General features: G+C 32.3%; 1 protein-coding gene across 1 annotated transcript; it reads right to left on the reverse strand.

Moving 5' to 3' along the window:
- Positions 1–2,654: 2,654 nt before the first annotated feature.
- On the reverse strand, positions 2,655–16,872 carry LOC113391330 (nodal modulator 1-like; the record flags this gene model as incomplete). The annotated part of the gene is given in 15 exon segments (XM_026627275.1): positions 2,655–3,350; positions 3,996–4,248; positions 4,322–4,490; positions 5,084–5,302; positions 6,542–6,806; positions 7,858–8,133; positions 8,228–8,406; positions 8,859–9,061; positions 9,286–9,547; positions 10,508–10,676; positions 10,985–11,242; positions 12,585–12,744; positions 13,651–14,037; positions 16,789–16,844; positions 16,846–16,872. Coding segments are annotated over 15 exon segments (3,513 nt in total), but the record flags the coding sequence as incomplete, so codon positions are not given.
- Positions 16,873–18,223: the final 1,351 nt, after the last annotated feature.

The raw sequence follows: 18,223 nt of genomic DNA on the forward strand, positions 1-18,223 counted from the left end.
CAACAAATTCTCTGAGAGCATTTTAACTTCCTGTAGGGTAAGTTATAGTAATAAGCCGAAATCGAAAATAAAATTTTTTGCATATCTTCACGTTTCAACGGTTTCTGAAAACATTCAATTCGTAATGACGGGAAGAAGTGGTGATTAGTTTTTGGCAGAGGCAGGTCCGGCCGTAATAATAAATAGGCAGGTCCATGGTATAAGGGCACCACAAAATCAATAATTTTCTTCCCCTTCACTTGTTTATTATTCCCATTATCCTTTTCTTATCATTGATTATATACCATTAATCATTTTATATTCGTTTTTATGAATTTTTCTTTCCTAACTTCAGCTTCCGTGCTTCCTGGTCTTAGCTCTAACATTCACTATACAAAAATATTTACTGAATACACGTATGGAATTTGTTCTTATCAACTTAATCTTCTTCGGTAGATAAAGTTTTTTAATTGCTTTTGGAAAAAATCCATTTCTTAGAAGCTTGCTCCGCTTCTGCTAAAGGCTTGCAGTGCCTCCAAGTATTTTTGCTCACTTAAATTAAATTCTCTTTCGACTTTTAATAAAACTGTGATATGTGTTCCATTCGCTTCAGCTTTTAATTCTCTGTATTTCCTTTTCTCGCGTAAGTCATCAACCGTCTGCATTTTTCTTCTTTCCAATACTTTTAGTCCTTCTATTCTGCCTTCGACGACGTCGTGCAGGAGGCACTCGTTTTGCGGAATAGGTCCGATTTAGTTTCCTTTTCTTTTCAGGATCGTGCTCAGTAGAGTCCTTTCTTTGCCCACTCTTCTCAGGACTTGATTTGTTACCTTGTCAGTCCACTTTATTTTCTTCATTCGCCTCCAAACTTATCAGATAGTTTTTGTCGGCTTTTCTGAGAGTCCATGTCTCTGATCCGTACAGAGCTATGCTCCAGACTTAGTTTGCTAGTCAGCAGTGTTCTCATCTTCGTGAACGCCGCCTTGGCGCTTGCGATACTTGTCCTGATCTCTCCGTGCAGTATCGGTCTCTGGTCAGAAAGCTTCTCAAATATTTGAAATGATCAACGTCTTCCAATTCTCGATATCCTACTGTTGTTTTCAGAGGATTATCTCGGTTTGGTACTCTCAGCACTTTCGATTTGTCGATGTTGATTTCCATTCCGTGTCTTCCCACTTCGACGATTCTGCTCATCATGCTTTGCAGCTCGGTTTGGTTTTTTGATATTACTATACTAGATTATCAACAGTTTGGTTTAAGAAAAGAAAAAGGCACCACTGAAACATTCAATCATACCTATCTTGTTTTAATGTTTTCAATATGCAAAATATGATGAAACATACTGGTACATTATAGTTCTACGGAAACTGACTCTCAATTATAAAATTTTATTAAAATTTGAATTATTTGGCAGTGCTTTTAGAAAATACTACGAGTTGCATTAGGCACGTATTCGATTTTCAATCATATGTATTAAAAAAATTGTACAGAATTAAATAATTTGCAGTAGATGTTTCTCACATTATGATGCCCCCTACAGCAACTTGTCCTACTTCTAAATCACTCATAAATTAATGTATTGATTTCTGATTGATTAATGGGCCGATTTTGCGGCAAAACATTTAAACCATGGATTTTTTAATAAAGTTTTTGCCGTTTTATTTTTATCAAATATTCAAAGATATTTATCCATGGATTTTTAAACAAAGTTTAGTCCATGGGGGGAACAAATCCGCCTTACACTGTATGAGTGTTTTCAGCATATCACAGATGGTGCTAGTGTGCTTCAAATTCAGCGTTTGTTTTAAAACAAAGTCTCTCTAGATATAGTACATGTACTTTAAACGTTCAAGTACCAATTTAATTCCTCTTTTTTTGTCACACAAATATGAATTTATTTATATATTATGTATTAATTATTGTTTGCAAAACCAAATCCAATGAAGGATACAATACCTACGGGTAAAAAACCCATGTTATAAACAATGTACATACTTTTATATACTGAAATATATAGTCTTTGAATTGAAAATTCAAGTACCAATTTTATTCATTGAAATATAACTTTAAAAATGTTTAATTTTTTCTTATCATATATTTTTTACAATATATTTGCGATTTGCGATTTTGTTGAAAATATATTTTAGACGCGTATATTTTGTTCTCATTTCATTTAGTTAAATTAATAAGGTTCATCTTTCATATTCAAACAAATCTTATCTAGAATTGAACCTAATGGTAAATTTACGTGCTATGGTTGGTGGCGACATCTATGATATGCTGAAAAAATTACAATTGATGTAATGTCAAAGCGGCCATCTATTTATACTTGTTTATCTATGGTTTAAACGCATAAAAAAATATTTTCACAGTTTTTATTACCAAAAAACAAGCATAACGTAGCATTGCAATTGCAATCATCTGTGTTATGGCATAATTGGCCCGTAAATCAAACTTTTCTTTCAGTTATAATATTTATTTTAACTTTAATCTTATCAAACAATAAATAGCTATTTGATATTACAAATGTCTTAACTTTAATACAACCTTTAAATACAGATTTACAATGTATGATAAATTTACAATATTGAAGGTGATACAGATGTTCGATGAACAATTCATAGAATTTTTTATAAATCTAATATTTCCAGCCTCATCATAAATTTACATCTGGGTGTGCATTTTACATTCTTGTTACAAATAAGACTGAAAACCTATAAATTTGACTATTGCTCGTCTACTTAAATCTTCTTTGGTTTTGGCTTCTTTTTGACAGCATTAATATTCTGCACAATCTGTTCAATCTCTCGATGATCAACCACAACATTCTGTTGAACCGCAAATTGACTATTACTCGGTTTCAATTGCACCGAGCTCAACTTATCACCAACAATTTGCAAAAAATCGCTTACTTTCTGCTGATTGAAAAACACCAAAGACACCAGAATGATCATCGGCAAAGCCAACATGCTCGTCTGGTTCAAATCTTGTTCCGACGCCTTAGTCGTGGCATTGAAATCCAGATTTATGTGTTTAAAGGAACTGCTGGCCAGGAATTGTACAGCTGGTGTGTGGTATTTATATTGGTTCGGTGATAAAGTTGATTCGAGTTGCACGAAGTAGTTTTTGCCATCCAGGGGGATTCTGGGGAACATAACACGTAGTCCTGGGTTGCGTCCGCCTTTTTGGAAGTTGGGGTTTTCTAGTTTCACACTGTGCAGTGGTGAATCCATGGAGTTTTCTCGGAAGAGTTTTACGCGGAGGCTTTTGTAGTGGTCGATGTTGCTTGCTGTTATGTGAGCTGTTACGTCCATTTGGGTTATGGGGTGGAAAACGATGATTTTTAAGCCTTCAATGTCCTTGTCCAGGACCTGGAAAGGAAATTAAGTTATGACACAGGAGGAAAATATACAAATACAATGTGCTCAAAACATGATTGTGCGACAATAGTTGGTGTATGTTTCAATTTGCAATAAGACAATTGAAACAAAATTTGATTTGTCAAAATCGCTTCAGAACTTTTGGAGAACGCGTTGGAAAACTGACCAACAAAAGTCCTTATCAAATATCATAAAATGACTTAAATTTTTGAAATCGGTGCAGCCGTTTTTGAGGAAATGTCGGCTATAGGTAAATTTTTGAATTTTCAAAATCGGTGCAGGACTTTTGGAGAAAACGTCGGAAAACTGACCAACAAGAGTCCTTATCAAATTTCATCAAATGATTTTTAAAATTTCTGAAATCGGTGCGGCCGTTTTTGAGAAAATGTCGGCCATGGGTTAATTTTTGATTTTTCAAAATAGATGCAGGAATTCTGGAGAAAGCGTCGGAAAACTGACATCAAATGACTTTTAAACTTTTGAAATCGGTGCAGCCGTTTTTGATAAAATGTCGGCTATAGGTCAAATTATCCCTCACACACTCATACTTTCTCCACTTTTGATCTCAAACGATTCAGAATAACTTCAAACATTGAAAAAACCTAAAACTATCAATTATCATTCATTTTCGCTTACCTGCACTTCGATCTCACGTGGCGTCCACCTATCAATATGTTTATTGAACCCGTTGCCGCTTTTGACCTTGAGTACATACGTGCACTTCGGTTGCAGACCTCTGATCCTGAAGATTCCGCTCGTTTCTGTAGTAGCCTCTTCGCTATATTGTGAACATTCGTTTTGACCAACCGCTTCAACCTCCACATTAGGAGTTGGTTCTCCATTCAGAGATGTTATTGAGCCAAAGGCTGAAAAGGCTGTTCTTTTGCCTCTGAAATAAAGAAAAAGAAATAATAGTGATAAAGTTATTATTGTTATTAAAATATATTACAAAATGTGCGTACTTGATTTCAAGTTTAACACTTTGTCCCTCTTTGACTTCTACTTTTTTCGAAGCCGGTTCGAAGACATATTCCTTCATCACTGCTCGAAGGTAATAGTCACTAGGCATTAATGAATTGAAGACAACAGCACCATTTTGATTTGTAAGAAGATTCTTTCGATAACCTTCACCTGAAAAATAAATTGTTTAGATGAATATTGATTGTTATTTACTTCTAATAAGTTCTCCCTCTCACTATCTAAATAGATAATAAATAAATAGATACTTTTTATGACCTTTTTTATATATTTTCCATTTTTATTCAATTTCATTTGCTTGCATTTTATTTTGTTCTATTTATCTATCTATCTTCTATATATTTATAATTCTATACCTTATCTACTTCTTTTTTATGTTTTCCATCTTTCTTATTATCTTTCTTCTATTTTATCTATTCTTTCTCTTTCTCTTTTTTCATTTCTCTAATTTTTCCTATATCTCTCTCTCTATCTATCTACCTCATTATTTTACACCTATCTCTGTCTTTAAATATTCATCGGTGTGGCTTTTTTCTTTTTCATTTTTTACTACACACTATTATTTTTTTTTATTATCTTTTTACATTTTTATCTATATTCTTTTTTCTATTTTTCCCTATATATCTCTCTATCTATCTACCTCTTTATTTTCTATCCCTATCCAACATTTTTTTTCGGTGTGTCTTTCTCATTTTTTATTTTTCAACAAGTTCTACCACGCACTATTATTATTTTTATTATCTTACCTCCCGATAAGGATAAAAGCACCCCTTGCAAAGACTTTCCAGTTTCCACATCCAGAATAGAGACTGTGATGTCGCACAATTTGTGAGCCTTGAAATTTCCATTCTGCTCTTGGAAGATGAAAGAATCCTTCTCGGCTGTTAATTTGTAATCGATTGATCCATCGATTGGGCCAACTTTGTATCGGCCACTCTTATCGGTTTGAGCCACTAAACGCAAACCTAGAAAGGAAAAAAATGTAAATATTGTATTATGGGACGATTCTGCGCACAACAGACCAATGTTATGGCAAGGCCATGTTAAGCTCTAACTTCCAAACATTATGCTACTGAATCATACTGTCAAAATATCATGTATTTGCTGTGCATTCATGCGTTTTACACATAAACAGCAACGTCACTCGTATGTTATGAAGCTGGGTCAGAAAGACCCTGTTATCTAAGATCGTTTTTTTTACATTTGTGCGGTTTCTAGGTTAGGTTTTTTATCTGACAACTGACTGCAAAGCAATCACATGGCTTTTGTCAATATTTAGTATGGAAAGTTCTTCATAACATAGTCTTGCTATAACATTGTTCTGTTATGTGGCAGAATCGGTTTACTAATAAGTAAAAATTGAGATTTAGAAACTGTTTAATGTGGCGATAAATACATACATACTAGTTATGTCCTACAAATAATTCAAATACTAAAAAAAACTAAAAAAAAAAAATTGGCAAAATTTTAAAAAAAAGATTTGGCAACATTTTAAATAGTGTCGATTAAAATTTCAACTGTTTATTTCAAAGTTATTCCAAACTATTTACAATTAGTGTTCAGAAAGAAGAGGGTGGACTAAAGCTATATGTGGAATATGTAAGTTATATGACGTGGTGTACCACAAAGTTAGGTCCTAGGACAATCCACTCCCATATCTAGTTTATTCAAATAACTATACTGCTATAGCATATACGAAGTTTTCGGACAATCTACGACATTTTAGGAAAATCCGCGATATTTTCAGACAACTTACAACACCTAAATTCTATTTTTGTACTGTAAAAAAAAAACAATTTTGTACTATTGACTGCCCAACATTTTTTTATGTGGTGGATGGAGACCGCTCAAAAGAAGTCGGTCTTGGAAAATACAGCAATGATTTATGAAGTAGCATTCAATTAATTTAAATGATTAAATTACCTTGAAGAAATTGTAAAAATATTGAATTTTAATTAACAAAATCGTGAAATAAACGAAGCGCGTCGTCGACATTGTAAGTAACGAAAGCTAAGATTTATATACCAAATAAAAATAAATCGCACAACAAAAAATCTTCTACAATTTTGGTTTTTGACTAAACCTTACAGAATGTTTCAAACAAATGTATCAAATCAAATTTTCTGTCAAAAACAAATTTCTCCTTCGAAAAGTTAATAAAAATTTATCATTCTCTTTGCTCATTTGTCTCTCATTTATCTCACCTGGTGCTTCGATGGTGATCACAACGCCCTCAATAGCCGGTGTAACTTGCCCTTCGATAACTTTTCCAATCCTAGCATTTATAGTCTCAGCAGCTTGGTCCTTGCAGTCGTTGCTGCCGACAAATTCAATTTTATTGGGCTCGAACAAAAGTTTCTCAGAAATTGGCTGCACTTGTACGAAACTGTCCGACGCCACTTGTAACGTGTGATGGTAGACATACTTGTTGCTGTCGGATGTGAGTAGGTTCTTATCCGAGAGGTAAACCTGGAAAAATAAAATATAGTAACATTTTGTTCAATGGATTAGATATATATTGCAATTGACTTATGTTAGGGTAAAATAGAGAAATGAATAGAGAGAAAGAAAACAGATATATAAAATAGAAGATAATAAGCGAAAATAATAGATAGATAAAAATGAAGAAAGATAAAAAAAATAATAGTGTGTAGTAAAACTTGTTGAAAAATAAAAAAGAAAAAGACACACCAATTGATATATATTGCAATTTTGAAGTAAAACTTCCAGCGCGACTTCCAACAAAGTAATGTTGCTATTGCTTGGGTGGAGCGACTAGGGCGGATGCTGACGCCATTATGGAGTGCAAAAAATGGGGAAAGGTGGGCAAGAACTATGGAGGGAGATAGTAAGAAAAAAAATGTTGCAAATTGTTTGATAACGTTGTAAGGCGTCCAATAGTGTTGTCAAATGTCTTGAAATGTTGTAAGTGTCTGAACTGTTGAGGGCGTCCATTAACAACATGATGCTTGAAGGGATAAGGGAGGTTTTATAAAAAATAATCATCACGTATCACCAAGGGGGAGGGGGTATCCAAAAATCTCTAAAAATCGACCACGTGATTAATGGACGCCGATTTGTCCAGAGTCTTAACCCGTTTCACTAGGATGCCGGCCCTATGGCTGCACAATACGTATTAGTTCAGCAATTCGCGAGTGGAAAGGGTTAAAATGCTGTAATGTTGTCTGAAAGTGTTGTAAAGTGTCTAAAAATATTTCTGAACTGTCTGAAAACGTTGGACAAGGTCTGTAAACGTTATTAGGTGTTCAAAATGTTGTGATTAGTCTTAAAATACTGTTGAAATTTTAAGTTACAAAACGTTACGAAGTGTTTAAACTATCTTAAAACATCGTAAGTTTAACCCTTTCCACTCAGATGCCGCCGTAATTCGCGAGTGGAAAGAGTAAAAAAGTTCGGAAAGAAACAATACGAGTCCACTAAAAATCAATTCCCACCTTTTCCCCCCATTACCAAGTTTCATTTCTTTAGAAAGACTATCTTTTTATCTATATCTACTCACCTTTTTCTCTGGTTCATTGTCAATTTTAACATTGACATACAAATCATTAACTTTAACAGGCGTAGCTACCCTGATGCCATGAGCATGAGTCAAAGCGACAATTTTGACAGCTTTTGGGGAGTTTCTTGTATCAAAAGTTAAGTCTTCGGCTGATTTGCCGTAAGTGTGACAACTTTCAAAGCTCATTGTGTATACACCTTGGTCTCGTACACAGATTTTAGACTCACCAGCTTCTAGGGAGATTGTTTCTTGGAATTTGTTATTTGAATAGGTCATCTGGGAAAGGAATTGATATAAATAGAGTCAAATAGATAGTATTTATTTAAATAACTTGGTTCTTTTCAAACAAGTAATGAATAAGTAATTTTACCTTTGTCTTGTGACTATTATCAAACACTACAGAGTATCCAGTGTGTTTGAACGCAGGAACTTGATGTTTTTCTTTTGTTACTGTTATTTGTTGGCTTGTTTTCTCGAAGCAGAGCACTCCAGGGTTTAGTAATACTTCATAAGAGCCAGGAAGCACATTTTCAAAAACATATTTACCATCTGAAACAAATTGTCATAAATAATAATACAATATTTAAATTAAGCATTTATTAGATTATATGAATTTTTTAAGAGTACACTCAGTTTTTTTATGCTCAATATTTGCACTGATTTTGAAGTCTCTTTCCAAGTTCCATCGCTATTCCGCGATTTCAGAACTTCAAGAAATTAACATTTGGCAACATTTTGATGATTTAAACTTCAACGTTATTTCAGCTATTCAGTATTAGTGTACAGGAAGAAGAGTGCGGACAAAAGCTATATGAGGAATACGTAATTTATAAGATGTGGAGTACCACAAAGCTAGGTCCTAGGTCCATTAGTTGTCTGTCTATTAACGTTTTTGCCACAAAGCCTCAACCCATTTTAAAAATGTTCAATAAATATTGGTGTGAAGTCGTTTTTTCCGAATATCAGCCCGGCCATTTATTAGTTTTTTTTTTATTACTTACTATTAGCGCTGACTTTGAAGTCTCCTCCGGAGTAGCTTCCATCGCTGTTCAGCGATTTCAGAACTACTTGTTGATTGTTACAATCAGGAGACGAACCAGTGAGACAGTCAATAGTTCCGGAAACGACCGCTTTGAGCTGCGAGAAGACGACGCCACTTACTGGTCCTTGGGCGACATCTATGGACTGCGACACAGGGAAGAACCTGAAAGATAGAAATTTTGATATTTACAAAAGAATTTGAGGAAATACAAGGAACTGTCTGAAGTTTGGAAAAGAAAATACCTAAAAATGTATAAAAAAGGGAAAATACTGGTAATGGGAATGATAGATGAGGAAAGTAAAGGAAATCATTGATTTGTGGTGGCTTTCACACCATGGACCTATTTATCAATACTAATTTCATTATACATTCTTCTTTCTACTTACTGTAGTCCTTCCGATTTCTGAACATCATCCACCACCACTTCGACCCGATATGTTCCTGGTGCCAAAAACTGACACCAATTTCCACTTCCTGGTGTAGTCTGGACAACTATCTTGTTGGTTGCGCCTGATTTAAGAATTGCTACGGAATGTTTGTCGTTCGATACGACTTGTCCACAGACTTTGAACTCATCAGGGAATATTTCGGGGATTATTGGATTCTTCAATGTTACTTGAATGTTTCTTGGAATGAACTTCATGCCATCTGGAAAAAAGGAAAATTAATACCTTGTATATTAATTCTATAATTTCAATTATTCTTATTAAATATTATGACGATATTAATTTGATCTGATTTTAGCCTTTCGACTTTTAAGCAGACCAATGTTATGGCAAGGCTATGATACGATCCATCTTCCATACATTATGCTACTGAATCATACTGAATACTGTCAAAATCTCATATAATGCTATGCATTCAAGCCTTTTACACACAAACGGCAACGTCACTCATATGTTGTGAAACTGGTTCAGAAAGACCCTGTTATCTAAGATCGTTTTCTTGACATTTGTGCGGTTTCTAGGTTAGATTTTCTATCTGATAACGTTAGAAAAACGCCTGACTGCACAACAACCACATGGCTTTTGTCAGTATTTAGCATGGAAAGTTCTTCATAACATAGCCTTGCCATAACATTAGTCTGTTGTGCGGGAAAATAAGTCCATATATTAAACAGGTACAATTAGCTTTGAACATCGATCAGTAAAGTCTATTTTAAATGATTAGTAAAACATTTGAAGCCTATAAAATTACACATATAACTAAGATTATACCAAAATCAATGTCTGTGAGTTTATAAGACCCATAGACATTGATTTTAATATTTATTTCGTTCAGAAAAATTCATTTCTGTTTGGAGAAATCATTGCATAATAAAATTGTTTATCAGGCACACTTTGCAAATTAATATTATAATTGCAGAATAATTGAAACAAATATAAAAGCCTTATCATTAACTTTTAGAGTCTGTGTACGCCACACTTATTCTATGTTTTCTCGACGTTCTAAATCATTTTGAATCGTTTGACACCTGAATTGTAAAAAGTATGTTTGTGTGTGTATGTATGGATAGAAAGTATACTCTAAATAGCAAAATCTTAATTTTTATTAACTTGCCTCAAGGCAAAATGCCTCTTATATCTAGTTCTTCCTAAAAATACAAACCTGCATTAACTTTTATTTCATAAGTACTCGGTTTGAAATCTTTTAATACAAAATTTCCTTGTTCATCTGTAATTGTTAATTGTTTATCGTCTATGATGATTTCAGCTCCTTTTATTGCTTTGCCATTGGGAGCTGTTGAAACTTTACCGAATACTGTTATTCCCGTAACCTGAAAAAAAAATTAAATATATATGAGTGGTCCTTAATATGGATGTTTTCGAATTTCCTTGTTCCCAGGGGCTCAAATGCTTCCAAATTGATAAAGAAAAATTCTCTGAAAGTTTTAGCTTTTAATATTAACTTTAAGATAGTCCGCACCCCAACTTTCACTTTCAGAAAATTGTTTTTTTATCAATTTGGAAGCATTTTAGTTCTTGGGAACAAAGAAATACGAAAACATCCATATTAAGGACCACCCTAATATACATATATTTATATATATATATATATATATATATATATTTATCAATTACCCACCTCGAAAGATGTTGGCACGACAACACTGGAATGATCCACAACAATTCTTTGAGACTTAGGACTAAATGTATATTGAACTTTATTTTTATTATTATTATAATGAGGAACCAGTTCATAAGTACCCGATGGCAACGACTTGATATTGAACTTTCCATTTTGTTCTGATTTAACATAACACAAATATTTTGAGGAACTCGTAGTCTTGAAATTTGGCATTGCTTCTTTGGTACAGCCTTTCACGGATTGCATTGGGACGTTCTGAAATAGAAATAGTTATTGGATAGCTATTGAAGAATGTGAATTTGGTGTTGATATAAATTTTGATAAGTTATGTTGATTCAGGCAGTAACTCCAAGTAAAAAAAAAAAACTAAAGCAATTGTGATAAGCTTTACTTTTAACCATAAGTTTCGGTCTTCGTCGAGACCGTCATCAGCGAAACAACTAAAAGATTTTATAACTGATATAGAAACAACGGTTTAAAATTATATAGCTTACAGAAAATGCTTACACAAAAGTACACTATACTATTACACAATATTAAACCAATGAAACATTTGAAACTAAATAATTGACAATTGGTAAAACATATGTTTTTGGTAAAGTAATAAAAGACACCCTTCATTTAGATTTGATAGTGTTTGAAAAATGGTCAAGGATTATTTCATAGTCATTGCAAAGCAAATTGCTGTCAGTACGCTTATGTTTTGCCTTATTGTAGAATGATGTTAGGCATACTTTGCTAAATCTCCTTTTAAATAAATTAGTAAAATCGTGGGATTGAGAAAATTGATGCTAGGTTTGGAGTCATTGATGGGTTCTGCGAGCATAGTTTTGTATTGATTTGGAATTATTTTTGGGTTGTGATATTTTTTTGTGTGGGTTTTCACTGGTTGCGCCTATGTAAACGCAATCACAATTTGGACAATTTAGTTTATAAATTAAAATACTTAGTTTTCTTGGGTTAAATTTGGATTTTCAATTTGTAATGATACTAGAAAGAGTGTTATGTTTGAGGTAATTGGTGTGTTCTGCGAGCATAGTTTTGTATTGATTTGGAATTGTTTTTGCATTGAGTTATTCTTTTGTGTAGGTTTTGACTGGTTTCACCTATGTAAACACAATCACAATTTAGACAATTTAGTTTATAAATTAAATTCCTTAGGTTTCTTGGATTAAATTTGGATTTTCAATTTGTAAAGATACTTGAAAGAGTGTTATTTTTGAGGTCATTGATGTGTTCTGTGAGCATAGTTTTGTATTGATTTGGAATTGTTTTTGTGTTGAGTTATTCTTTTGTGTAGGTTTTGACTGGTTTCACCTATGTAAACACAATCACAACTTAGATAATTTAGTTTATAAACTAGATTACTAGGTTTCTTGGATTAAATTTGGATTTTCAGTTTGTAAGGAAAGTTGAAAGAATGTTTTTGGAAATACAAACTACTCTGATATTATGCTGAAAAGTTTTCTTCACTGCTGAAGCAGGTCTTTTATACAAAAAAAAGGTAAACTTATGGTTCTCTTGGTTTGGGTTCTCTATTGAATTTTGTAACATAATATTCTCCTTATCGTATTATTATATGTCACTATATACTTACTTTTTCAGCAAAAATTCCAATATATATATCATCAATTAAAACATCTGCTGTGTTTATAGTTCCCTGTACATCAAAACCGTCAATAACCAAACTCTTTGCAGGCAAATCTGTATTTCCAGATGTTACAGTGACTGATACTTCAGATTTGGCAAAAGACCACCTGTAAATGTAAAAAAGTAATAAATTATATAGAGAAGCATATAAAGCCCACTATACTATTTATAGGCCAACTTCAATGTTTAGTGTGAATGGAATTTTACATTAAAGCAAGTTGCATGAACTTCCTGAAACTTGCAAATAATCGACTTTTGCTTCCATTCAAAACTAATCAATGAATGTTAATGAATTTTTATTATTAAACCACTTTTTATAGGACTATGATGGTTTAGGATGTTCATTATCTATGTCGCCAAACACAGTTTCATTAAGGTTATCAAAAAAGTTCTACGGTTGCAGAAACGAACGAATTAATTTTGAATGTTTAAAAACGAAGATTTTTGCACTTTTCTTCAAATTTGGAAGAAACTGCTCAAACACCGATCGTCTCACAAAACTATCAACGCGAGCCCTTATCGAATTTCATCGAATGACCTTTGAATTTTTAAAATCGGTGAAAAAAAAAATTTAAAACTTTGACGTTGCCGAACTTTGCTCAGACACATGCTTTTCACCAATTTCTGTGTCAAGTGATTCAGATTGATTTAGAAAACAAAACTAGCCAATTGAATTTTCTGGCAAAAACATGAACTTCTCCTTTGAGAAGTTGGTGAATTAGTTTGTAATATTACACAAGATTGTCGTAGCCGAGGTTGCTAACGCGCGGACTGATGTGAATAGGTTCGCGGGTTCGAATCCCGCTCTGGCAATTTGACCTCGGTCGGCGCGATGCCGATTTTCACTTAAAAATATATGTTTGCAATTGAAAATAAGCCCATCTCAGGCACTGCAGTGTAAAATGGAAATGGGAAAAAACTTTCACACCACTTGTTCCCTTAATTCATTTGGAGTTCCTTGCCCATTGGCAGTATTACCTTGGCAGTACCCATTATTATTTACTATTTCCTACCTAGGATGAGTTGCTCTAACAACATATTTCCCAGGAAACACAGGCGTGAAATAAAAGCTCCCAACATCATTCGTCACAGTCTCCCTCTTCTCCTGACTTCCTTCCATCAACAGTTCCAACTTGACACCCTCAGGTCCTTTGGTCTGCCCCAAAATCTCAACTTGACCAGTTATCCCAAATCCTTTGAACACAAAATTTATATCCTTTCCAGAAGAACACAGATCAGTCTTTCCATCAACATTCAGAGCTACTTGATTGGGTTCGAAGCTCCATCCTGGTGGTGGATAGATTTTCAGGACATATTCTCCACGGTCGTACAAAGGGAGGAAGTAGTAGCCGTTGGGGGCACAGTCTGTTTTCTCGCGGAGGCTGCCTTGTTTCGTAAATCTGGGAAAAGGAAAGATTAATGAATGGTTTATGAATTGGATTGAACAAAATCCTGATGATCCTTTAAGAAGATGTAGTTGTACCAGATAAATAAATCTAAGCAAAGTCAAAATTGTGTAACTGAATTGTTTGTTACACCTGATCCAGAATTAGTGGAAAGAATTACAAGATACACAGGTAAACTAAATTAGATGTAATTAGGTCGCATTTTGCCTTAAGGAAAGTTGCATGAACTTTCATGAACAAGGATTCAGATTATAAGACATAGATGGTCTCATCCTAAAAACGCGGATCATTATTTCTAATTTCAAAAGATTTTTAGAATTAACCCTTTCCACTCGGATGCCGCTCCGGCGGTAAAATACATTTTAATTCTGGATTTCGCGAGTGGAAAAGGTTAAACCACCTTTTCGCAAGCCTATAATATTTTAGGATGTTTGTTTAGAGACTCTAATCTAATCAATGCAATTTATGCGTTTTTAATTTTTTTTTAATGGGTCAAATTTATAAAGGTCAACATTTGTCATATACACATTTTTTTCCCGTTTAGGTGACAAACTTAAAATTTAGCAAATAGGATTTTCTGATGAAAAATAAACTCATCTTTCGAGAAATTAATAAAATAAAGATACTGCATGGTTAATTAAAATAACACATCAATCACAAATCTTACATTTTGATTTACAATGCCAACAATAATCAAAATGCTCGGAATTAGAAAAGTTTTCTAGAAAGATTTAGAACATTTTTTCTCTGACTTTGTATTTTAATTGTAAAACTACAGTTTGAATAAGTCAAACTTGTAGTAGAAAAGATTTCTAGAAAGATTTGGAACATTTTTTCTCGAACTACAGTTTTGAATAAGTCAAACTTGAATTAGAAAAGTTTTCTAGAAAGATTTAGAGCATTTTTTCCCTGAGTTTGTATTTTATTTGTAAAACTACAGTTTGAATAAGTCAAACTAGTCGTAGAAAAGATTTGTAGAAAGTTTTGGAACATTTTTTCTCGAACTACAGTTTTGAATAAGTCAAACTTGAATAGAAAAGTTTTCTAGAAAAATTTAGAACATTTTTTCTCTGAGTTTGTATTTTAATTGTAAAATTACAATTTGAATAATCAATCTTGTCGCAGAAAAATTTGTAGGAACATTTGGAACATTTTTTTCGAACTATAGTTTTGAATAAGTCAAACTTGAATTAGAAGTTTTCTAGAAAGATTTAGAAACTTTTTCCTCTGAGTTTGTATTTGAATTGTAAAACTACAGTTTGAATAAGTCAATCTTGTTGTAGAAAAGATTTGTAGGAAGATTTGGAACATTTTTTTTTGAACTACAGTTTTGAATGAGTCAAACTTGAATTAGAAAAGTTTTCTAGAAATATTTAGAAAATTTTTCCTTTGAGTTTGTATTTGAATTGTAAAACTACAGTTTGAATAAGTCAATCTTGTCGGAAAAAAGATTTGTAGGAAGATTTGGAACATTTTTTTCGAACTACAGTTTTGAAAAGAATTAGAAGTTTTTTAGAAAAATTTACAACATTTTTTCCCTGAGTTTGTATTTTAATTGTAAAACTACAGTGTTGAGTAAGTAAATATCAATGCAGAAAAGTTTTGTATAAACAATTAGGACCATTTTTTCTTGAGTTTGTATTTTATTTGTAAAACTACAGTTTTGAGTAAGTCAATATCAACTTAGAAAAGTTTTATATGAACAAATGGAACTATTTATCCTCAAGTTTGTATTTTAATTGTAAAACTGCAGTTTTGTGTAAATCAACATAGAAAAGTTTCTGTATGAACAATTGGTACTATTTTTCTTCGAGTTTGTATTTTAATTGTAAAACTACAGTTTTGAGTAAGTCAATATAAACTTAGAAAAGTTTCTGTATGAACAATTGGGACTATTTTTCCTCGAGTTTGTATTTGAATTGTAAAACTACAGTTTGGAGTAAGTCAATATCGACTTAGAAAAGTTTTGTAGAAACAATTGGTACTATTTTTCTTCGGGTTTGCATTTTAATTGTTAAATTACAGTTTTGAGTAAGTCAATCTTAACTTAGAAAAGTTATGTATAAACAATTGGGACTATTTTTCCTCGAGTTTGTATTTTAATTGCAAAGCTACTGTTTTGAGTAAGTCAAACTTGTCATAGAAAAGATTTGTACAAAGATTTTGAACATATTTTCACTGCCTTTGTATTTTACTCGTAGAACTACAGTTTTGAGTAAGCCAAAAAACCTTCTTCGAAAAGTTTTGTAGGTAGGTTTGGAACATTTTTCCACTGACTTTGCATTTTATTCGTAAAACTACAGTTTTGAACTGAGTAGGCTTTGACTCAAAAGACTTACATAAAGATTTGAACATTTTTTCCCTGAATTTGTATTTTAATTGTAAAAATGAATAAATCAAAGGCGACTTTGAAAAGTTTTGTATCAACAATTAGGATTGTTTTTACTTGAGTTTGTACTTTACTTGTAAAACTACAGTTTTGAGTAAGCCAAACTCGATTAGAAAGGTTTTCTAGAAAAACTTTCTTCTTTTGGTTTTGCAAACAAAGTATTGACAGAGAGTCAATTTTTCTTTGAAACAAGCTTCCACAACCCAACTTAACCAAACCTCAAACTAAACTATAAACCACTTTCACTTCAAAAATATCAACAAAAAAAAAAAAACTATAATTTAATTTACAATTACCACACACACATATCACATTTACACACTTATCAAATAATGCAACTCATTTAACAAACTTACAATTTTATTTCAACTTTGGAAAATCCATATTTTATGTGACTTTTTATAAAACCGCCCACATCCTAAAATATCTTGTGTTTTAATACAATTGATAAATATAAATAATAATAATAAATTTAATATATAATTGTTCATTTTTTGTTTAAATTAATTTTAATAACCTAGAATGACACTGAGTGACTCGTGACGTATGTCTGACGTTTTATAAAGAAAAAATATCGATAATTGACATAATTTATCAATAAGGGATATAAGGTTAATTAAATGTCATGGATTTGCGAAGGTTATATAAATGTGATGGATTCGTATAGAAAAATTGATTTAGTTTGAATTTAAACTAAATTAAAAAGTTTTAAGTGAGTAAATAAGAGTTTATGATAGTTTTAAACACAATGGTTTTCGATATAATTTTTCTTTTTCCACTTTATTTTTATTTACCCTTCTTTTTATAGAAGCAAAAAATATCGATAATTGCAATATTTTATCGATAAGGAATAAAAGGTTAAATAAATGTGATGGATAGGGAAGAGGTGTAAATAAATGTGATGGATTCGTACACAAAAGTTGATTTTAGTTTGATTTTAAACTAAATTAGTTAGTTTTAATTAAATAATTATGAGCTTATGGAAGTTTTAAAAATATTGGTTTTCGATATAATTTTTTTTTCACTTTATATATTTATTCATATAGAATTTTATCGTTTATTGTTTTACTATAATATATAGATATATTATATTATATATTTATAGATAAAAGAAGAGTATATAGATCGCTCTCTCGGGCAATATTTCTTTGCCACGTTAACTGTCAACTGCCGGGGTTAGTTCGAGCTGCTCTCCCTCGGTGCCGCGCGCGTCGACCGTAGAACGGGTGCGTACAAAAAAAAGTGCACCAATTTTATAGACCGTTTGAATTCAAAATTAAAAAAAAAGAAATTGAATTTTAAAAAAGCATTATTTTTACAATAGTATTTTACACACATGGTTACAAAAGATTAATCCTTATAAGCTAAACACAAAATAAATAGAAATGTATATACACACACTTATATATATATTATATATATATATATATATATATATTGTATAGGAGCCAGCAACGTTTTCAAAACAAGCATTTAGTCAGGCTGGTTTTTGGTATGTGGTCCTTGGTGCTCTCTCGGTTAGGGTAAGGGCCGTCTGGCAGCTGGAAGTGGTTGCGTTAATTAGTGCGCAGCCAATTTGTACAGCGCGATTTCAAAATTTTGAAAGCATTTAGTCAGCCCAATTTTCGTTTTTTTGACTTCGAATAGGTTACCAGACTCAAATTTTTTGTTGCCAGACATTTTAAGCGCTTTGCTAAATATGTGCCAGACGCCAATTTATTTATTAATTTTTAAAAATTCAAATCATTTTAGTCCGTCTGAAATTTTAGTATTATGTTCGTTAAGGGTATA

The sequence above is a fragment of the Ctenocephalides felis genome, unplaced genomic scaffold (assembly GCF_003426905.1).
Source record: "Ctenocephalides felis isolate EL2017-DRISC unplaced genomic scaffold, ASM342690v1 CF-g0.4_SCAFFOLD_00845, whole genome shotgun sequence".
NCBI lineage: Eukaryota > Metazoa > Arthropoda > Insecta > Siphonaptera > Pulicidae > Ctenocephalides > Ctenocephalides felis.